We start from the raw sequence: 20,336 nt of genomic DNA, 5'->3' as shown, positions 1-20,336 counted from the left end.
CATTAATTTGTCTCCAAAGAAAATGTAGTGCTAGTTCACTCAATGTTTTACGTTTAACTATCAGAAGCCTTAAACAAAAAGGCAGCAAATGAATCATTAATATATATTATATAATTAAGCGTGAAGCGAAAAATGTTTCAATGAAAAAGTGCCTATAAAATTGGATAGCAAAAGTGGTTAGACAAAAGAAAGATTAGTAGAAAAGTAATTGCATTTCAGAAGTAGCCTATTGGCAGACATACTGAGGTAAAGTGGATACTTAAATTGCAACAAGTGATAATAGGATAGCATATGGAATCAAACATAACTGCACATAATTATAATGCAGATGTGGAAGCCCTGATCATGGACATGCATACTTGTAAAAACTCTGTATTCCTGTGATTATGACTTAGTTTCAGTTGTTTCCTTGAAATCTTGACTTAATGTAAGATGTTCACCTGGTATCACCAGAGTGGCCAAAACACAAAACAAATGTAGATTTAGCCTTAACTTACCTCAGTAGTATGGGAAATAGCAGCATAGGATGTCGTAGAACTAGCATGTTGTTTTCTGGATCCCTGAATATTTTACAATTTTAAGATAATTAATCTGTTATGGAGGGAAAACCAGCTTTGTTAACCCAAAGTAACAAGAGTTCGATAAAGACACTGAAATTAACACACTGTTACACACATCGATGGAGTAATAAAATGTGTGTATACATGTCAACTGAGGGCTTCTGTAGAAAAGTAACATTGCACATGGTGGTTAGCATAATAGGTCAATAATATTGCTAAAGACCTCCAATAATGAAAAAATTATATTTTGTATGATATGATGAACACAACACAGCCTGATAGAAAGCAGTAAAGTACATACTAAAAGTATGTAGCACATAATGTGACCTTGTATGGTCTTGGTCACCAGAACCATAGCTATTTAGGCCTATGGACGAATTGCAAATCTGGGTGGCCTAGTGGTCCAAGCGCCCCACATACAGAGGCTACAGTCCTTGTTGTAGAGGTTGCCAGTTAAACTCCCGGCCACGACCATTTGTTGCATTTCTTCCCCCGCTCCCACATGTCCTGTCTCTCTTCAGCTATCCTATCAAATAAAGGCAAAAAGCCCCAAACATATAACTTTAAAAAGCAAAAACAAAAAAAAATTAAAATGCAAATCTGCTATGTCAAAGATGATTTCACTTTTTCCTGCTGTTCTTTGAAATATCTTCTTTACTTTTTCTTAATATCTTGCAGTCACACTCATTTTTAATGCAGTATCTTAAGTTGAAACACTTCCCAGTTATATAGGTTTTCAAAGGTAAGTCTAATTCTAAAAAATGAATCTCCTTTTTTACACAAAGAAAGCACAAGAGGTGAACAGATATATCCACTGTTTGTTCATTTAAAAGATCATCACAATTTGTCCTTTCTCAAAGCCTTTACTGAATCACAGTCTTGGCCTGAAACCATTATTTTGCAAACTTAAGGCAAAAAGAAAACAATTTCAGGGGATCAGTGTAGAATATTTAAAGATGCATTTGCACTTTGTTTTTAAATAGGTTAGTTCTGTGTAGGCCTGCTTTAAAGCCCACTGAACATGCAGTAGAGATCATGAATTTTCAAAACCAACTTTTGTGCAGTGGAATCTGCGTTCAGCCTATGCTTACAAATAAGCTGATAAAGCTGAACTTATTCTTCAAGCTTCAATTCCCATAGCATTTCTTCATTTAGGAATCCCTTAGTGTATATTAAATTAAAGGTAAAAACACTTAGAGCTTGGGTTTAGATCATTGCTAGAGTGTGTAAAATATTACCACTACTTCTAAAAACTCATTTTTTTGTTCATACGTTCACATATATTGGTTTTCACAAAGGTAAATCGTACGCATGATTCAGATTGTTGCAGGTATGTGGGCCTCGCTGCACACAGGGCCTCTTGACCTGCTTTCCACAGTCAAACATGTAAACACTCACATAAAATCAAATACCTTTATTCAGTCTGTGCAAGTTGTACAACAGATGGTGCTCCAAGTATTTGGACAGGTACAACAGTCTACACAAGTCTGTCTAGGTCTTTTTTATTAGTATAACTCTGAATACATCCAATCACATCAATACTCTGATAAATGGAACATATGGCTTCTGAATCATCTACACAGTGAAAGGGACAGAGATGGCAGTCCAACAATCGCACACAGATGTTTCAGCTCAGGTAGCATTGAGCAAGAAAGAAAAACATCTTATTACATCCTTCATGTCCTGTATTCATTGAAAAATCAGTGCGTAGTAATAAAGTTGAATGATACAGAAGTAACAGATGTTAACTATCTTGCACTTGGTCCTGACAAATAGGTGTTTTTCTGTAACATGTGATCACTAAAACTTTAAAAGTTAAAACATAAAGTTGCTGTTGAGAGGGGTCCAAGCAGGCCATTAACGTTTTAGTGTTTGATTCTTATTGGACCGACCAGGTGAACCCAACTGGATTTTGTGAAGTCAGTGACTTATTTTTCACTCGCTCACAACAAACTATCCTGGAATAACTTATGAGAGAAAATCACACTACAAAGACATCGTTGGTTTAAACTTCAAACAGCCAAAATATAGCTGACAATTCTAAAGAAATGACACCTGATTCAATGGTTTTGGGTGCATTTACAAATACTTTGGCAAAGTTAGATTTAAAATTTGGTGAAATAGAAATGTTATGTGCACAATACTGATTACAGCAGGACAGTGAATGTCACTGCTAAGTCAATGGCAACAAATCTGACAACCAACGAACATGTGGCGTTCAGATATGTACATTGTTTCGACATGATTCAAAACTGATTATTCATAAGAAATTTTCCACCAATCAGTGTTGAGCTTATTTATGTTGATGTGTGGTTCCTCCAGGTGGAAGGATCCCCTTATGCTAAGTAACAAAGTCTTCACCTTGTACGCAAGCATGTGCACCTGGTTTGGTTGTTTTCACTTATTTAGATTTAAAAGCATTCATGTTAAATTGTAGCTAAAAGACACATTTACATTAAAAAGATAGCCATTTAAAAACTCTTGCCATAATTTAAGATTAGTAAAGTTTGTGGCTAATCCTGAAAAAAGTTTCAGGACAATTGGCTTAAAAGTTTCAGAGAAGGTCCCAAGAAAATAGGACTTTGAATACAAAAAATTAAATTCACCTTTTCAGAGAAGACAACAATTTAGAGCAAAAAGATGCAACTGAGAGGAAACAAATCCAACAGTTTTGATTCTCAGCAGTTTTTTTCAGATACCTACACAAACTCAGGCTTGATTATAACAGCGCCATACGTGCGTCAAATAGTATCATTATAGAAGCCTGAGAAATGGGTCCAACTTACAACCCACTTAGCACATTTTGCTGAGTATTGGTCCTACAGTGTTTGCTGCACAAAAAAGTAGTAGTAGAAAAGAGTGAGCACAATATACTCCAGGCTTTAGCTTCGAGTGGCACTGCTTGGACCCCAAAGTATTCAATAAGGAAAGAGAACAAAAGCACGATTTAAAGGGTCAAAAGCTTTTCTTTTTGAAGACCTATAATTTCTTACGGCAACAAAAGCTAGCAGACATTGAATCTCTGTCATTTCTGCATTTAATTTTCAGTGTCACATTATATCTCGCAACAGGTAACAAAATGCAAAAAGAGAAAGAAAAATGGTGCTTGTTAAGGCAAAGTACAACACTCTGCAGAGGGAGGTCTGTGCGTTGGTGAAGGGACAGATTAAAGGTGTGAAGCACACTCCAGTTGTTGTTCGAAGAATGGCAGTGATTCATCAGGGTTAGAAATGTTTCAGAGAGTCTAAAGAAAAGTTTTTGATGCCTTACAAGGAACCATTCCTGATTGGAGAATTAAAAGCAAAGACAACGGTGGGAAAAAAAAAAAATCAGTGTAGGAAGCATCAGCAGAAACAGAAAATAACCACAAACTAAGCATTCCTCACATGAACAGTCTAATGATTTTACAACAAACACACATTTTCCTATACCAGCTTTTTAAACTCATGCAATATTTGCCCCATGGCCTCAAGCAGAAATTGTTTCACACTATGTTCTCTGGCTGCACAATATGGAGAATAATAGAGAAGAAAACTAAACAAGAGGAAATCAGTCAACCTCTTTACACATTAACACCCAAGCACAAAAAGGTACTTCAGAATTGCAGGGTGCACATTATGATGTGCAACACAACAGCTGATCCTGGACTGCAGTGTGGGGGTCCACCTATGGAAGATAAAGAGGACGCATGAGTGAAAAGGACTCCTGTTTAGATTGTATATTTGGTTCTTCTTCTACATGGTGTGTCTTAAAAGGTGCAGTCCTCAGGAGAGGACGTTAACCCTTTCACTAATGAAGAAGTAGATTCACTTACCCGTTTCAGCTTCTAGTTAGAATTCCTTTGCCTCACATTCTTGTCTTTGTGATTTGCATTAGAATTGCTCTTCCTGTAAGACATCAGATCAAACATGAGTCAGGTAAAAGACATTTAAAAAGACAGAACGCTCAGTGATGGTCAATGTGTATTGCCAACTGTACTTACAGGGGAGCAGCTCCTGAGTCATCATCTGGACAGCAGCAATTGATCAATCAAGGAGGGCAAACAAAAAAAAAAGAGGGTCAGCTGATAGCAGGTTACACGTGTGTGACTGATGTGAGCAAAACATGCCCTATATGATGGTAGCAAAAGTTAGAACATGACATCCTCTGTAATACGATATCAATGAGGTTATGATCAAATCAACTTAACATGAGCTGAAGCATGCCCACTCGTTGAATTTCTGATTATGAGTGGTAGGACTAAATCCTTTGAACATCACTTAAAGTGAAATTCAAGCAGGTTTTTTTTAAATTATAGACACATTTATTGATATCATTTAAGACTGTTCGTCTCTTCAGGAATGGCACTTTATCAGCATTTTAATACAGTCAAAATTTCCCGCTCAGCATCACAGAGGCTCATGCAGTACAAGCAAAGACCACCAAAGGAACACTACAGTGGCTGTATTAAGAGAAGAAACAGTACTTCACACTGCGCAGCTAACACACAACCTGGGATGTAGAGAGGCAGTGTTCAACAGCAGAGCAGGAGCACATATTCACAAGGTAACGCAGGAGAAGGCTACCTCCGTGGCCAAATGGTGAATGAGACAAATGTAAATGATGTACAGTTCTTTCCTTTAACTTATCATGCATAGAGTACAAGATGCAGAGATCATGCATGCAGACAGAATGCTGAAACCTCTCACTTTGCAACCTGTCCAATTCCATGTCAAACCATAACACTTGTTTGTCTCATTTGACTCTTTCATTGGCTCAGTGGCATGATTTACGAGCAGATACATAAGAAGATGTCTTAATCTTTTTCTTTTTGCAGGGCCAGTGAAAGAGTGACCAAATCTTTGAGCACATTCCTCTTAGAAGTGGTGACTATGAAAGCAGTACATTCAGACTCCCATAGCTTTGTTTTTTTTTGTTTTTTCACGCGGTCATCTCAGCTCAACCACTTCAGTCTGACATGCAGTTTTGTCCACTTACCAAAATGCAAAATCAGCAGCGAACAAAGGAGTAAAAATGTAAATAATAATAATGAAAATAATAGTTTTTAATCACAGATTGTTCACAGAGAAGTGGAAGCTAACACCTGATCTTTGGTTTTATAAAATTAAAACATAGAAAAATCATACAAAAAACCTCGATAGCCTTTAACTTGCCACTAGGGGGCAACAAATCCTCTCAACTCTCAATGGTTTACTGAAGACTAAAGATACAAATCAAAGAGGACGTCTTTGTAACTACTCTCAAAATGTCAAAAGATCCATTTTTGATGAATATTTTTGAAGACACTTTGGTAGCTTTTTTTTTTTTTTTTTGTTATATTTAAGCTTAGGGGTATTTTTCCCAACCAAACCTGATTATAAAAGCAGCAGGAGTGACCAGTAAGATGTGTGGTTACTGGTTGCTTGGACTGAAGAAGGACTGCAACTGTTTCTACAGTTCCCTTAAGGTATCAACCGAAGATTAAAGCACCAGCAGCACTTACAGTACTATGATATGTATGAGTTTACAATTGGAGCTGGGCGATATTGAAAATTATGTTATCAGGATAACATTTTTCTTATCAGTCGATATCGATAATTATCAGGATAAATATCACATCATTATTTCATTTAAATATAAAGGCAGATTTTTGTTCCTGAGTGAAAGTTGAAGAAACCTGATGGTTTGTTAGCTTGTGTCTAGATTTAGTTTTCTGATAAACTTCTTAGTTCCATCATTTCTGACGGTGCTAACAGGAAGCAGGTCTTTTGTGTAAGATTAGATTTTTGTGAGGTTTTAGTAAAAGATTTTTATTTTTCTCAGGTTGAGATACTTTGCATAATCAGATTTATTTACCCATGTCCTGAAAGTATATTTTACGAATTATATGAAGTTAATAGTTAACGCAGAGTCAGCAAAGTGTTAGACTAACGACTCTGCTTTGAGCTGGTAGGTTTCATGTTTTCTTCAATGTCGCTCATTTCAGCTGTGTTTACATTCCCCTCCAAACGTCTTTAAACCCTGCCTACCTCTTACCCTGCGACATGATTGGCTGTTCAATGTCGTCGTCTTCTTCTTCTGTGTAATGTTGGGAGACAACTAGGCTGTTTTCGAAACAGCTTGCTACAAACTACCTACTAATGTCATAGGCAGTAGGTACTGCCTACTACATACTGCGTTTGAATATAGCATGTAGTATGACCGTTCTGTTCGGTCGGTATTGCAGTACTGTGGGCCAGAGGTCACTGGAAATCGGTTTCGGAAAGCGGAAGTAAAGAACGGCCAAGCTGATAGCGAAACTGCTTCTTTAGTATTCATTTATAATTTAAAGTTAGGAAGTGGTTTATATGGAATTTAATCATTTTCACAGCACCTAAAAATTGAGTTCCCCCCGTCAAAAAAAAAGAAAAAAGAAAAAGTGGAACGAGTGCTGTGCATTGTGGGAAACAGTAGGCGAGGGAGACTGGCCTGATGCACACTGTGAAATTTTCCCGAATCAGTAGACATCCAGGGAGCTTTGACATACTGCAGATTTTGCTCTTGTTCACATACCACATACTGAATTTTGGCCAAATCAGTACGTACTGCTAGTATAGTAGGTGGTTCCGAAAACAGCCCTAGTGTTTAAGACCACATGATTGCGCCTCCGTTTCCAGTGGTTGGGTGTTGTAATTATAGGTTTAAATTTATCAAATTTTTATCAAACTTTTGTTATATTTCTATTGAGAAAAATTATATTATGTTGATAAACGTTATCGAATTATCGCCCAGCCCTATTTACAACTGTTATACATTATCCCAACATTCGTCTTCTTTATGTTTAAAAGGTAAAACAGTAGTAAACTGGTCCTTGTTGATGGAGTATGTAGTGTCGCGAGCAGCACAGTATACGTACCATCAGTGATCTCATCGGGCTTTCTCCTCTTCTCATAGATGAAGATGATGGTCACCAGGATGATGACCTCGGCCACAATGCCAAGGAAGGGCCAGAGAGCGGCCAGACGACTGCGCACACGCAGATGGATCTTGTCGCTGGTTGTGCCGAGCTCATTGGTTCCAGAGCAGGTGTAATCTCCGATGTCGTTCTCAATGCTCAGGTCGTTAATGGTCAGAGAGGTCTTGTTAGGAGTGCTCTTGATTTCATATTTGTCAGTAGTGCCGTTGATAATTGGCTGGGGAGGATATATACAGAACTGTAGTTTAGAACCCATTAAGAAGTATGTATGATGTTTAAAATCACAAGCTTGAGAGACACACACCTTTAGGGTGCCTTCTTCGTCTTTGAACCAGGTCCAGTCGGTGGGCAGTGGGTAGCCATGGCTAATACAGACCATCACAGCTTTGTCGTTCTCATTACCGTTCTCGGAATGCTTGTAGGCACCAACATGAGGAAGAGCTGAATGAAACAGAGAAACACTTTCAAAATAAGAACCTGAAGGTTTGGTGAATGGAGAAGTGAACTTTTTCTGGTGAACTATTCTGGACCCAGATGACCTGTCATGTAAAAAGTAGGCTTTGCAACTCATTGATAAAGTGCAAGTTTATTTGATTTCCATTTTCTAATAGTCCTATCCAATTACACACTTACCCTCATGAGCTGTTTGTGTAGAGCCAATACTTGACAATCTTAAGTATTATATTGTAATATTACATGTATACTACTTATATGTAAACAGTGAGTGCCCTGTGATGTGGTTGCATTTCACTGCTATGAAAGGCCGAACTTTGATGTAAATTTGAGTACAAACCTTTAAATATTCTGGGAAAGAGACTACTGTATGTTTTTTTTATTTTAATAACTTACTTTTGACTTCAATAGTCTGCTTCACCTCTGGTTCAGTCAGGAACACACATTCATACTTTCCACCAGAAGTGTGGGTAATCTTATCCAACCTATAGGAAAAAGAAGAGAAAATGATCTACGACTCCTTTGCAACAGTCCACATCAAAGAAAAGTCTGAAGCAATAGCAACTTAGCATATAGCCGGGCATTACTGAAAATGATTTGATCTCCACTTGGTTAGGTAGAAAACATTGCAACCTGTTTATGCTGCTTGTTCTGGCAACAAATATTTCAAACTGCTGGTGAGTTACAATTGCACTTTTGTTTGTTGTTACTGTCCAGCACAGTCCTGCTTGTTCTCTCTAATGGGGAATTAAGGTCATGGCAAGTGAGCACACTGCTAGGGGCGCTTATCCCTGCTGCCAAGACTACCAGCAAAGCTGCACGACTGCACGGTCCATCTCTCTGCTAATCAAGAGCAGTGAATAGCTGGATGGCGCCCCTAGCTCTCCTGCTAATGGAGGCAGCCAGCAAGGAAAGGGGCATGGTGAGAGGGGGAGGGATAACAGAGCATAAAGATATTGACACGAAACACAGCCAGAAAGGGAGAGCAGAAGAGTCGGAGTAAAGGAGAGTGAAAAACAACTTGCAAGGCAGCCAAGTCTCTTTCCGTATGAGATATAGTCAACAGTTTTCTAAGCTAGTGATAGAGCTGGGCGTTATTGAAAAAGATATTATAACAATAACATTTTTCATATCAGTCGATATCGATAATTATCACAATAAATATCAAATCTTTATTTCATTTTGATTTAAAAGGCAGATTTTTGGTCCCGAGTGAAAATTGAAGATGGTTTGTAGTTTGTATCTGGATTTAGTTCTTTGATGGGCTTCTTGAATCTCTCATTTTATACCATGCTAATTTGCATGTGTGTCAGTTTATGAAGTATTGTTTTGAGTAGTGCACTCCCCTGTAAAGTTACGAATAGTTCCCACAGTGCAGTGAACGCATCACGGTTATTCAGTGTTCATTTGTACTAGGTTTTATGTTTTCTTCAGTGTCACTGTTGCTTGTTACCCTGCAACATGATTGGCTGTTCAATGCCGTCTTCTTCTTCTTCTCTTCAATGTTGGGTGACAACTAGCGTTTAAGGCAAATTAGCGCCCCCTCCCTTTCGAGTGGTTGGGGGTGTAATTACAGGTTTAAATATATTTATTTTTTATCAAACATTTTATATTTATATCGAGAAAAATTATATCACGACAATTATCATAAATCCAAGTATCGCCCAGTTCTAGCTAGTGATGTTGCTTTATTGTTCCTGTTTTTAAAATATTTAAAAGTATAAAAATTAGCTGGGTTTGCTGTTTTCTTGTGTGGTGTATATTCCAGTAATGCTTACCACTGAACTACACGTTTGTCTCTAGAACATTAACAAACCTCTCAGGAGACGAGAGAGAAATTCACTGGTTTACTGGTAAGTGGAAAATACTGCTGTATTCACCATACAGACCAACACTTCAGAAGGATCAGTGGGTAGAACTGCCCGTGTAGCTACTTACTGGAAGGTAATTGATGCAGAAGGCTCTTCGGACTTGGAGCTTTCAATGATTTTGCCGTTGTGCATCCAGTGGGAGCCCTTGATGGGAAGGTTTGACTCCGTCAGATTGCAGCTGAGGACCGCAGAGGTCTGGTTGCTGACCTCGGTGGGTTCAGTAACGATGTTTGGAGCTTAAGATAAACAGAAGGAAAAATTAATAATTTATCAAGAAGACATTTTGATTAAAGGAAAATTGGAAAAACTCGTGGGCTGAATGACTGTGCTTATTCCCTCAATCTTCATGATGGATCTAACATCACTGCCTTTAAAAGTAACACTATCACTGTCTGCTATGCACCATTTATAAGCTTTGGCTGAATCACAATTTTCTTGACACTCAACAGTTGTCCTCACAAATTATTTGATGGAACAAAATGTCCCTGGGCCTACCATGTACACAAGAGCCCAACACTCATACTGATTAACGAGCAAATACATCAAAGTCAGGCAGGGTGGGAGTGTTCTACCATGACATGATCTATGAGATGTTATTCTACAAACCATCTGAAGGGCATTGAGACAGACTTAGATTAAACACATTATTGAGACAATTGTTGAGTGTTCATATTTTCCTTCAACTTACCATGCTTGACATAAAAAACAAGTGTTATCATTCAATCAACCAAGAAAACAAAGTGACACAAGTATAAGTTTTACACTTATTTAAAGGACGTTCCAACAAAAGGTGAAAAGAGCTCCCTAAACGGAGACATCGGTCTCACCAATGGTGTAATGTAGGGGAGAGAAGGATCTGTACAGGAGAAATCTACTAGATACAGAAGTCTACAACAAGGTCATGGGGAAAGATCTTTGTCGAAAGACATGCAGAAGAAGCAACAAGTAGGATATAAAAATGATCAGCAGTTTAACCGCCAAACACGTGAAGAAATGTTACCACACGTTTTTTCTTCAACCAGGTGAAGAATCTGACCAATTCTTTCAAAATGATATAATGAATAATAATACTGGACCACAAGGCAGAAAGATACCCCATGACTGAGAATCTAATGTTTGATCACAAGTTGCTACTTCTGTGCTTTAAGTTATATATGCTATAAGCCATAGGAGTAAGGGTATAAATAAAGGGGCATTGCCAGTGTTAGTATCAATTAAGGAAAATGCTACCAAGAACACGATACTATCAAGGAATCTGACACCCCTTTTTTGTTTTTTCTTGGAAATATTAAATAGTCACATTTTATTGCTGTTTATCTTTTTAATGCAAAAGCCATTAGTTAAATTCTGACCTTATGACCAGTATTATATAAGAACCCCAATCATGATGTTATCTTAGCCTGGAAAACAGGGGAAAAAAAAGGCATCAGATTGAAGGCATGTTCTGTGACAGTAAATACAGGAATAATAGGGAGCAGCCCAGCCACACTACGTGACCAGGTCTGTGTTCTACTACAGGATCAACCGTGGAGCTGCTGAGGAAAGGAAGAGTGGATACTGGGTGAGGCAGGACGGGAGGGTGTTTGACCAGGAAGCATGGGGAGTTGAGTGTAATAGGAACTGAATGTCCAGGACTTCACTAATGAGGAGATACCAGCCAAGCTACTTCTCCTCATGCTTCCCGTGCCACTCACTTTCGATCACAATAATGTTTGCCTGCGAGCGGATCCACTTGATTTTTGGCGTCTTCTTCAGTTCATTGCGGTCAGGGTCGTTGGAAGCGCGGCACTCGTACGTGCCTGAGTCCTCGAGGGTGAGTTCAGTGAGGTGAAAGGTGCTGGTGCCGTGTGCTATGTATGTGGCATTGATTTTCACTCTGTCATCCCGCGCCCCATCAAAGAGCTGGGTGAAGGTCTCGTCGGGCTCTTCGCCCACAACAAACCACCACTGCACTTCAGGGATGGGGTTGCCTATGACTTCGCAGTGCAGCTCTGCCCTGTCGTCAATCAGCTTCATCTGAGACAGGGGAGACTTGATGAACCCCGCTGAGCACCGTTTACAGTCAGCCCAGCAAACAGGTTTGAAGCCATTTTCAATGTGGTGGGTTTGAAGAAAGAGTGATGGAGTGATGATAAAATACAGTTATGAAAGAAAGACAAGCAAAAAGGAAAAAGAAAGAAAAAGAAACAAGGTTAATTAAAGAAGAAGTGAAATGGAAATATGAAAGAAAGCATTGAAAAAGCAAAGATCAGAGCAGCATTTTTACCCAAAAAGCATCAGGATGCTCTGACCCATTTAGACAAAAAAAGAAATGCCACATAAACTGATGTTAGGGATGACCAAACCTGATCCACGTGGCCAGTTTTCAATTTATTATAAATCATTGAGCTAAAACCAGCTCACCTAAATAAAGCAGCCTTTTTGTGACTGCAGATATCATGAGGACTAGATTTTAGTTCCAATGATCTAAGGCTGATACTGTTAAAATATAGAGATTAGTGATGGGCATTTTGAATCCAAAATATTATTCCATAATCACTAGCATCTATTCAACCATAGTTTGTAATCAAGCCCCCTTGTGCAATAGATGTAGACAGTAAACGAAAGAACTCCCTGGGACACCCGTTCCGTTAACGGTCCATTTGTGTGGCAGTCCCATCAATCAGCACTGGATGAAGTGCTGCTAGTAGGGGGCACTGACAGCATCTGCCTTGACCATGGACTGTATAAATAATGGGCTTAGTATTTGTTACGTCACCTGTCTGTTTTGAAGCCAATCATCGGCGGGAGCCATATCTGAAATGCTGAACACAACTGCTGTCGAGCTAGTGTGAGGTAAAGAGGCTGCTTTGAGCCTCCTAGCCAAAAACTTGTGATCTTAATATCTTCTGAACCGTTGCGTTAGAAAAAAATTCACCCCTGTACAGAGTGTGCCGAAAGCCAAAAGCTGTTTTTTGAACCAGGCTGTAAACATTTTAATTGTTGCTGCAAAGATCGTCTTTTTTGAATCGGTGTGTATGTGGTTTCCGGTGTTTCTGCAGCCAGCCTTAAGCGGATGCTCGATGAACTGCAGTTTATAACACTTCAGCAAGAGCTTCATATTTTGAGACTAGAGGTTGCCGCTTGGTTTTGACCTTATCTTTGTGCAGTGTTTCTGTGAAGCAGCAGCGTGGTGTGTGTGTTTAGATTTCACAGCCACACTCTGCCGTTTCTGAATCTCACACCTCTACACACGTATTTGAAGCAACTGTAGCTAATGTTGTTTTTTTTACTTCTTTTACAATTTAATGCAGTTAGCATTCTTCTCCTCTTACTAACTACTTAATGCAGTCAGCAAACTGCTTTAAGATGCACTGTAGCCACCGTCTGGCGGGAATACCGTATTACAACACGACACCAGTGAAAACAATGTAAAATTGAACTTTTAAAATTAGATAATATTCACATTAACTCTTCGATTTTTAATAAGTGAGGGAATATTCAAGCGTTTCATTATCCCATCCCCAATAGAGATAATTTTGGGCAGTAATGTGTGCCGTTTTTGAGTTGTATTGCCCCACACTAACTGGTGTTCCTCTTATTTCCTGCCTCTTGTTCACATCGGTGCGAGTCTGCGTTTTGGTGTGCTCCTCCTGTGATGGGTTAATCTCTATAATTGGATTTCTATGTCGATTCAGTTTACCAAATTAATCGCCTTTATCTTTAAATGCTGAGAGGCAGTTATGCAATATAAAGTGTTTGGGCCGATGCAAAACAAAAGGTTTGATGAGACATCCCCAAGGACAGTTAAGCAACAGAATATTAAAAGAAAAACACAAAAACCAAGGAAACAACAACAACAAAACATGTAAATCATCCAAGAGCATTCCAATGAAATCAAACAATGTGCAATGACTGAGAAAGAAAATGAAGCAAAAAATGAAGATGGTTTTGAAATGGAGAATACTTAACATGATATTTGGACATGGACCAAGTATTTTAGGATGGTGCTTTTTCTCTGCTGTGCCTCCAGTCACCAAGCAGTGTTCAGGGTGTGAAATTAGGCTAACACAGAGTCCTTTTTCTCAGATCGTTCTGCCAGTGATTCATGCAGGCAATGCACATGACCTCAATGTAGGCGAGTCAACGTGGAGGATCTCAAGAGGGAAGTGAAAGCATCGCATCATGGTTGCACTCACATAGAAAAACAGACGATCAAAATTAAATGTTGCGCAACTGAATACATCCTTCTGAGGAAAGTGTGATCAGTTGGGAACAACTTTACAAGTCTTTTGATGAACAGTTAGAACAGACTGATCCAGATTGATTTTGTATCATTGGCTTAAATCTGAAAAATAAAAACAGTCTGCCTTGTATGTTGTAAAAAATAGTACTAATAAAGAACTCATGTTTTCATGGATTCCGCGAACTTTTCTACCAAGTATCCCAGCTCTACACGATCAAAACAGGCAGGGTGGATTTGTTTAGCCACTCAGTGGTGGTCTGGGGGGTCATAAACTTAGGTGGGTCCAGGGAAGAATAACATTCTCACACTACCGGCAAAAACAAGGAGAGCTAGCTTCCCACCTCTCACTTACACAAAGCAGAACAAAATCAGGGCTGAGCTCTAGAGAACAATCATATGCACAGAATATAAACTAAGCTATATTTCCTTTTCTCCCTCCTTGAATTTTCACTTCCACCATGAGCTTCAAGCAGATCACTAGAATTCTGAACAACATACATGACTTTTGAACGTGTCAACAAGAACCCCAGTCCCTCTACATGTAACCTATATCATGTAACGCAGCTTCCTCACCATTACCAAAGGTCACCTTCGTTGGGCATGCTTTATGAAAGTTCAAAATTAAATATAGTCAGGGCAGCAGTTCCAACTACCACTGGATTCAAGCACTTGAAGCTTGATAGTTACATTTACTGCATGTAGCCCTCTACTCTACAACATGAGAGTCAGCCGTGTGTGTCCAGAGACTTTTTAGAGGATCATTCCTTTTGGTAGTGAGTGTTTACCTACGATCAATAACCAGCCAAAGAGCCTGAGCAATGCAAGGTCTGAATATAAAGGGGGAAATATGCAATATTTGATGTGATAGAGAAAGAATGAAAGAGGTTGAACTAAAAGAAAGGGTCTAACTATGGGACAACCTGCTTTATCTACAAGATTTGACTTTCATTCAACTTGCTGGTTAAAAATTGCACCTTTGTATAACTTATAATATGCTCTTGTGATGTACTGTAGCTTTCATTGTCGTGCTATCACTTGCTGTTTCCATCTGTTATTTATCTTTATGGTTAGTTATGAACCCTATTTTGACCTGCCGGGGACTACAGATGAAAATTAGCCTTATGGCAAACTTATGGCATATGGCAAGACATATATACATGGATGCTGCACTGAAATGTTCATTAATATGCACTGTTGATTATTAATATTATTATTATAATTATAATTATTATTATTATCCTAATTACAATGTATACAAATATCTATATTTATTTTTGTTTTTATTATTATTTATTTTTGGGTTAATCAGTACAATCTTCATATTATTATTATTTTGTGTTTTTGTATTTACTTATTTTTAATTGTGTACTATCTATTTATTGATTTAACTTTACTTTCGTACTATGGACTAGGTGTTTTTTGCCTCCGAGTCTGATGGCTGCATTGTTGTTTTGCGATGTTGGCTGAATCTAATAAAAATGTTTAAATTTTTTTTTTTTTTAATTCATTGTTGCTTTTAATAAATAAATAAAAACTGAAGTAACATCTTTCTCAGTATTATGAAAGGAAAGGTAACAAAAAAGGCAACTTTTGAAACTCATTTAACTCAACTTTGAATATTGAAGGCATAACAGGAAAAACCTGTCCGCTCTCCATCATCCTGTTGAATAGAAGGTAGATATCAGGGGTTTAGCTTGAAGGCTGTGACATGCTAGAACAAAGACAAAGTTTTAGAGCTAGTTTTAATTCCTGCATGTATCAGTGGGTCGAGGTCAGAGACTGTAGAAGAAAAAAACCTAGGAGGGCAAATACCTTTCACGCTTAGCCCTCACAATCTTTCAAGTTTTTTTAGCGGGTAAATGTGGCGTGCATTAATCCAAGCTTACTCTAATGTGATCATTCAGCTGTGGCATTAGCTGTCACTATAAGGTGGATGTTAACCCCCACAACCAAACACCAAAAACACAAAATGTGTCATTGAGGGTTTTAATCATAAGGAGATCATTTAGGCAAGAGCAGGTTAAGCCCCTTCAATATCTAAATGAGTCCATTCTCAACACCATTTACCAAATGACTGGGACTTAACATCAATTTCACATAGAGCTGCTCTAACCATCTATGTTGACCCACTTTTTATGATGAAGGTAAGCTACAGGAGAAGCAAAAACTCCAGGGGAATCTAATTTTACTCCTGATCTACTCCAGAGCCGACATTACAAAAGCAGGAAACATTAAGATGCAGGAGGGATCCTTATATGTCTATATTAGTGACTTTAAGGCCCATGTGTATTGTGCATATCATTTGTAAACAATGCTGTCACAAGACTTAATTCGGTGCATGTTGCCAAATTTGTACTGTACTCACATATTCTATAGAAGTGGTTCCCAAAGTGGGGGTCGCAAGATAGGTTCTTAAAAAACAATACAAATTTAGAATGATCTAAAATTGCGTATTTTATACTTCGTTGTAAAAATATCTCCATGAAAAAAGAAAATGTCATCATTTTTTTTTCTTTACTTTGTTGCCACATGAGCAGAGAAATTATCCTGCTTTTAACCTTTATTAAATCATAAAGAAATATGTAGGTTATTGGAATGGCCTGTTAGTTCTTACATGCAGCTGTGAGCAACATTTAACCACCTTAGGATAATGGGGGTCGCCAATCTCTGACACTGCTATTTTGGGGGTCGCGTTTGTGAAAGTTTGGGAACCCGTGTTCTAGAGCATGTAGTCTTATATGCTTTGAGATTGTCTTATACACTGGGCTTCAATGATTTTAAACAGTCTTTAAATGGTCAGTGAAAATCAAACAACTTAACCCTCCCATTACCCTTTGGGTCAATTGGACCCCATAATGACTAACATCCCTTTTTTGGCTTCATATTTCATGATCTTCCTGATTTAATGGGGACAACTAGGAAAACATAAAATTAAAATGTTGATATGTTCCAATTTCCTGTAAAAAAAAAAATTCCACATCGGTGTTCATTGGGGTCAATTTGACCCCAGGCTGTTTTAGCTGTATATGACATAAGAAATATCAACATTTTACATAAAGACATTCAATGATCTGTCCTATGTTATACATTTTGATAACATAGAAACATTTTTTCTTTTTTTTCTACTTTCTTTTTCTTTTTATTTCTTTTTATTTCTGCATTGGGTATCAAATCCTATACTCAAGGATGAGTTAAAAATGAGCTGTTTACTTACAGAAGATAGTCATATATGTGTAAGAAAACTCATCCAATGCTGACATGCTGCCACGTCTTTGTTTTGTTTCCTTGTTGTTGTTTCTTTGTGTGTGAAAACTACTAAATAAAAAGTATAAAAAAGAAACAAGGCAGGGCTGACGAGAGCTTGACAAACTCACAGCAGTTTGATGTTCTGTTTTACAAATAAAGTCCTTCTGAATGCTTTTAATTGTGTTTATGCTTGAAATATATTTTATTTAAAAGGGCTATTTAGTTAGGCAACACAGAAACATAAAGTACCTGACACATAAACCTATGTAACAATCACTTTCTGGAGGTTTAAATTGCTGGAGTCAAATTGACCCCACGGATAAAAGATGTTAGTAAATTTGAGGGTAACAGGAGGGTGAATATTATTTCATTTTAAAGAAGTAACAGGTTTCAATATCAGAAAACATGCAGGACCTATCAAAACTGACTGAACAACAAAACAGTCGTTTACATGAGATCTATGTATAATGTGTTGACTATTATAATATTATTAGAAGACTTACAAGATCAACATAGACACATACATAATGATTTGCTGTGGAGTAGAAGGGGGGTTGTATCATGTATCAGTTAGGGGCTGCAAAATGATCATATCCTCAGTTTACTCTGTTTAGAAATAACAGACGATCCAATGAGTAACCAGTGTCCCTATGAACAATGCTCTGTGTTGAATAACGTCAGTCAATAACGACCCAGATCCACAGACCGAGCAGAAACAGAGGGAGGAGTGACAGGCCATTTTATGACCACTAAGACTAATAGATTGCAGCCATTTAATAGCAAAAAAAAAAACACACGACACAGACTGCTCGAAATACTGTGACCACTGTTACGCGTCACGTGGACTGGGACGAATGTTTCTGTCACATTGGATGAATTGTTGCGGGTTTCATGAGGACGAGCCTGAGACTGGGCCAAGTTATCTGTCTATACTGTGGTGACGAAAGATTCACCAAAACACGGATTTTTTTAAAACCTGGGGGTACTTTTGGAAATGATGTCCCTGATCAGTGAGGACAGTTTCACGATGTTTCATTTTTTGCTAACAATCATTTCTTAAAGGGAACATTACGAGCTGTGTTGATAACACGACAGCAAGGTTAATAAACCACCATACGCTATACATTAATGTAGCTCATGTGACCTCTCACACTTGTTGACGTTTCAGGATCAAAATATGATTCTGTAAATACATTAAATGTTAATACCGCGTAGTCGCGAAATGTCAGGTTAATCGTTTGAAGGGATTTTGTAAAGGCAAATTAGCTAAATGAGTCGCTAGCAGAAACACCAACGTTCCGCACGCCTAAGCTAACCCTCGTATGTGAGCCTTTTCCACCAGCACTGAATACGTTTGTGTTCCCACGGCAGCTTTTTAAGAATATACAACACCAAAAGACAACACTGTCGCTAAGTGAAACCAGCAGAAGACGGAATAAACATATTTTATGGTCAGGGTAAAGTCTACACATCTTGAACCAACATGGCTGACACTGAATTCTTACCTGTGGACGCACTGGCTTGCCAGCAGCTCAACAGAAGGGCACCGAGAGCCCAGAGTAATTTCATGGTGGATAATTTAGTATTTGATAACTAGTCGAAAAACCAAATGTCAACGACGCCGGGATGAGTCTTCTTCCCTTCTTTTCTTGAGAACTCCCAGCGAGATGTAGGAGCTCTGCGTTCCCCAGTGAAGCCGATAGAGTTGGTCGTCCTCTAGTTGCACCTCACGCACACGCCCTGATCAGCACGTACACATGACGTATATTGAGAGGCGTGGTCACGTCAAATGGCAACAGCGGACTTCACTGTATAGATAATTCTAATGTTATTTGGTAGGAATCATAGGCTGCATGGTAGGAATGTTTAATGTTAAAAATGCATCAGGTTCCTGAAATGTTACGAGTAATTTTTTTGTCCACATCGATGCATTGTAAAAGGGAAAATAGTAAAAATAAACATATTATATAATATATATTGGACTGGTCCCTAAACACAGATGTACTCTACAACAGGGGTTCCCAAAGTGTGGGTCGAGACCCCCTGGGGGGTCGTGAGATGTCTTCCAGAAATGTTTCTGTGTAGTATTATTATTATTATTATTATTATTATTATTATTATTATTATTATTATTATTATTCATTTTTATTTTGACCTTGTTTTCTCATGTTTATCTTCCTTTTTGTTTGTACTGTTAATTATTATTATTGGTTTATAAGTATTATTATTATTTTTGTATTTTTTGTATTTATTATTTTTTTTCTTTTTTTTGTTGTTTTTTATTACTTACATATAATTTGTTAACTTGTGGTGAAAAAAGAAATACTGAAAAAAAATCATAAAAAAAAGTTGAATGACAAAAGTTATCTTAAATATTCAATTTAAAACAAACAATCAACTTTGTAAAAATAAATGTATCCAGTGTGGATGGGGCATTTAACTAAGCACCCAGAATCCAGGCTGTGTGCTGTTTACTGGCATGTGTTTGCATTTACTTTGTTTACTGACACAAATTACAGTCCAATCGAAAAAATGTGGCGATGCTGAATCTTGGACAAAAAAATGGAGACTTGTAAATGGAACACTCAAAAAAAAACACTCAAAAAAAACCAAAACACATTCCAGATATGCTGGTTTAAAGTCAAAAGACAGCTTCAAAGTCCATCTGTGGAAACATTTGAATCCTGTTATAAATCTGAGGAATTAATTCAAGATTACCCGACGATTCCTATAAATTTGAACAGGCTTGAGTTAATGTATAAGAAAATGTTGGAAAATGTCTAAATCCAGATGTGCGGTTATGAGGTTCCTAAAAAGAACAAGATGCATGGATTCACAACACCCCAATACATTTTAACTTAAAAAGAAAATACTCTTACTAATAGTAGCTCTAGGATTTGAAACAGAAGAAACTATGGACTAGCTTTTTCTGTTTCAAGGTGTGCTATAATAAAAAGGCACAAATACTTCTATTAACCACAAAGGCAACAATAAAAAGCAAAAAGTCCTGATGAATTTTACATTGCAAAGTCAAGCTTAAAGCCAGG

General features: G+C 37.9%; 1 protein-coding gene across 1 annotated transcript; it reads right to left on the bottom strand.

Annotated features, from left to right (window-relative positions):
• Positions 1 to 1,959: 1,959 nt before the first annotated feature.
• bsg (basigin) lies at positions 1,960 to 19,045 on the bottom strand. Its single transcript, XM_034703321.1, has 8 exons — positions 18,795 to 19,045; positions 9,886 to 10,054; positions 8,344 to 8,432; positions 7,799 to 7,935; positions 7,435 to 7,711; positions 4,543 to 4,567; positions 4,375 to 4,447; positions 1,960 to 4,226 (listed from the first exon to the last, which is right to left on the bottom strand). The coding sequence occupies exons 1-7, from the start codon at positions 18,856 to 18,858 to the stop codon at positions 4,387 to 4,389; spliced, it is 822 nt and encodes a 273-aa protein (XP_034559212.1). The 5' UTR covers positions 18,859 to 19,045; the 3' UTR covers positions 1,960 to 4,226; positions 4,375 to 4,386.
• Between the last annotated feature and the right edge of the window lie 1,291 nt (positions 19,046 to 20,336).

Source organism: Notolabrus celidotus, chromosome 2, assembly GCF_009762535.1.
Source record: "Notolabrus celidotus isolate fNotCel1 chromosome 2, fNotCel1.pri, whole genome shotgun sequence".
NCBI lineage: Eukaryota > Metazoa > Chordata > Actinopteri > Labriformes > Labridae > Notolabrus > Notolabrus celidotus.
Note: the sequence above shows the minus strand (reverse complement) of the source record. Positions and strands in the feature narration are given on the sequence as shown.

Coding starts and splice junctions, on each gene's coding strand:
- bsg (XM_034703321.1), bottom strand. CDS start 18,858: ATGAAATTACTCTGGGCTCTCGGTGCCCTTCTGTTGAGCTGCTGGCAA. Junction 7,936..8,343: donor GCAGACTATTGAAGTCAAAA/GTAAGTTATTAA, acceptor TGTTTCATTCAG/CTCTTCCTCATGTTGGTGCC. Junction 4,568..7,434: donor GCCCGATGAGATCACTGATG/GTACGTATACTG, acceptor GCTGCTGTCCAG/ATGATGACTCAGGAGCTGCT.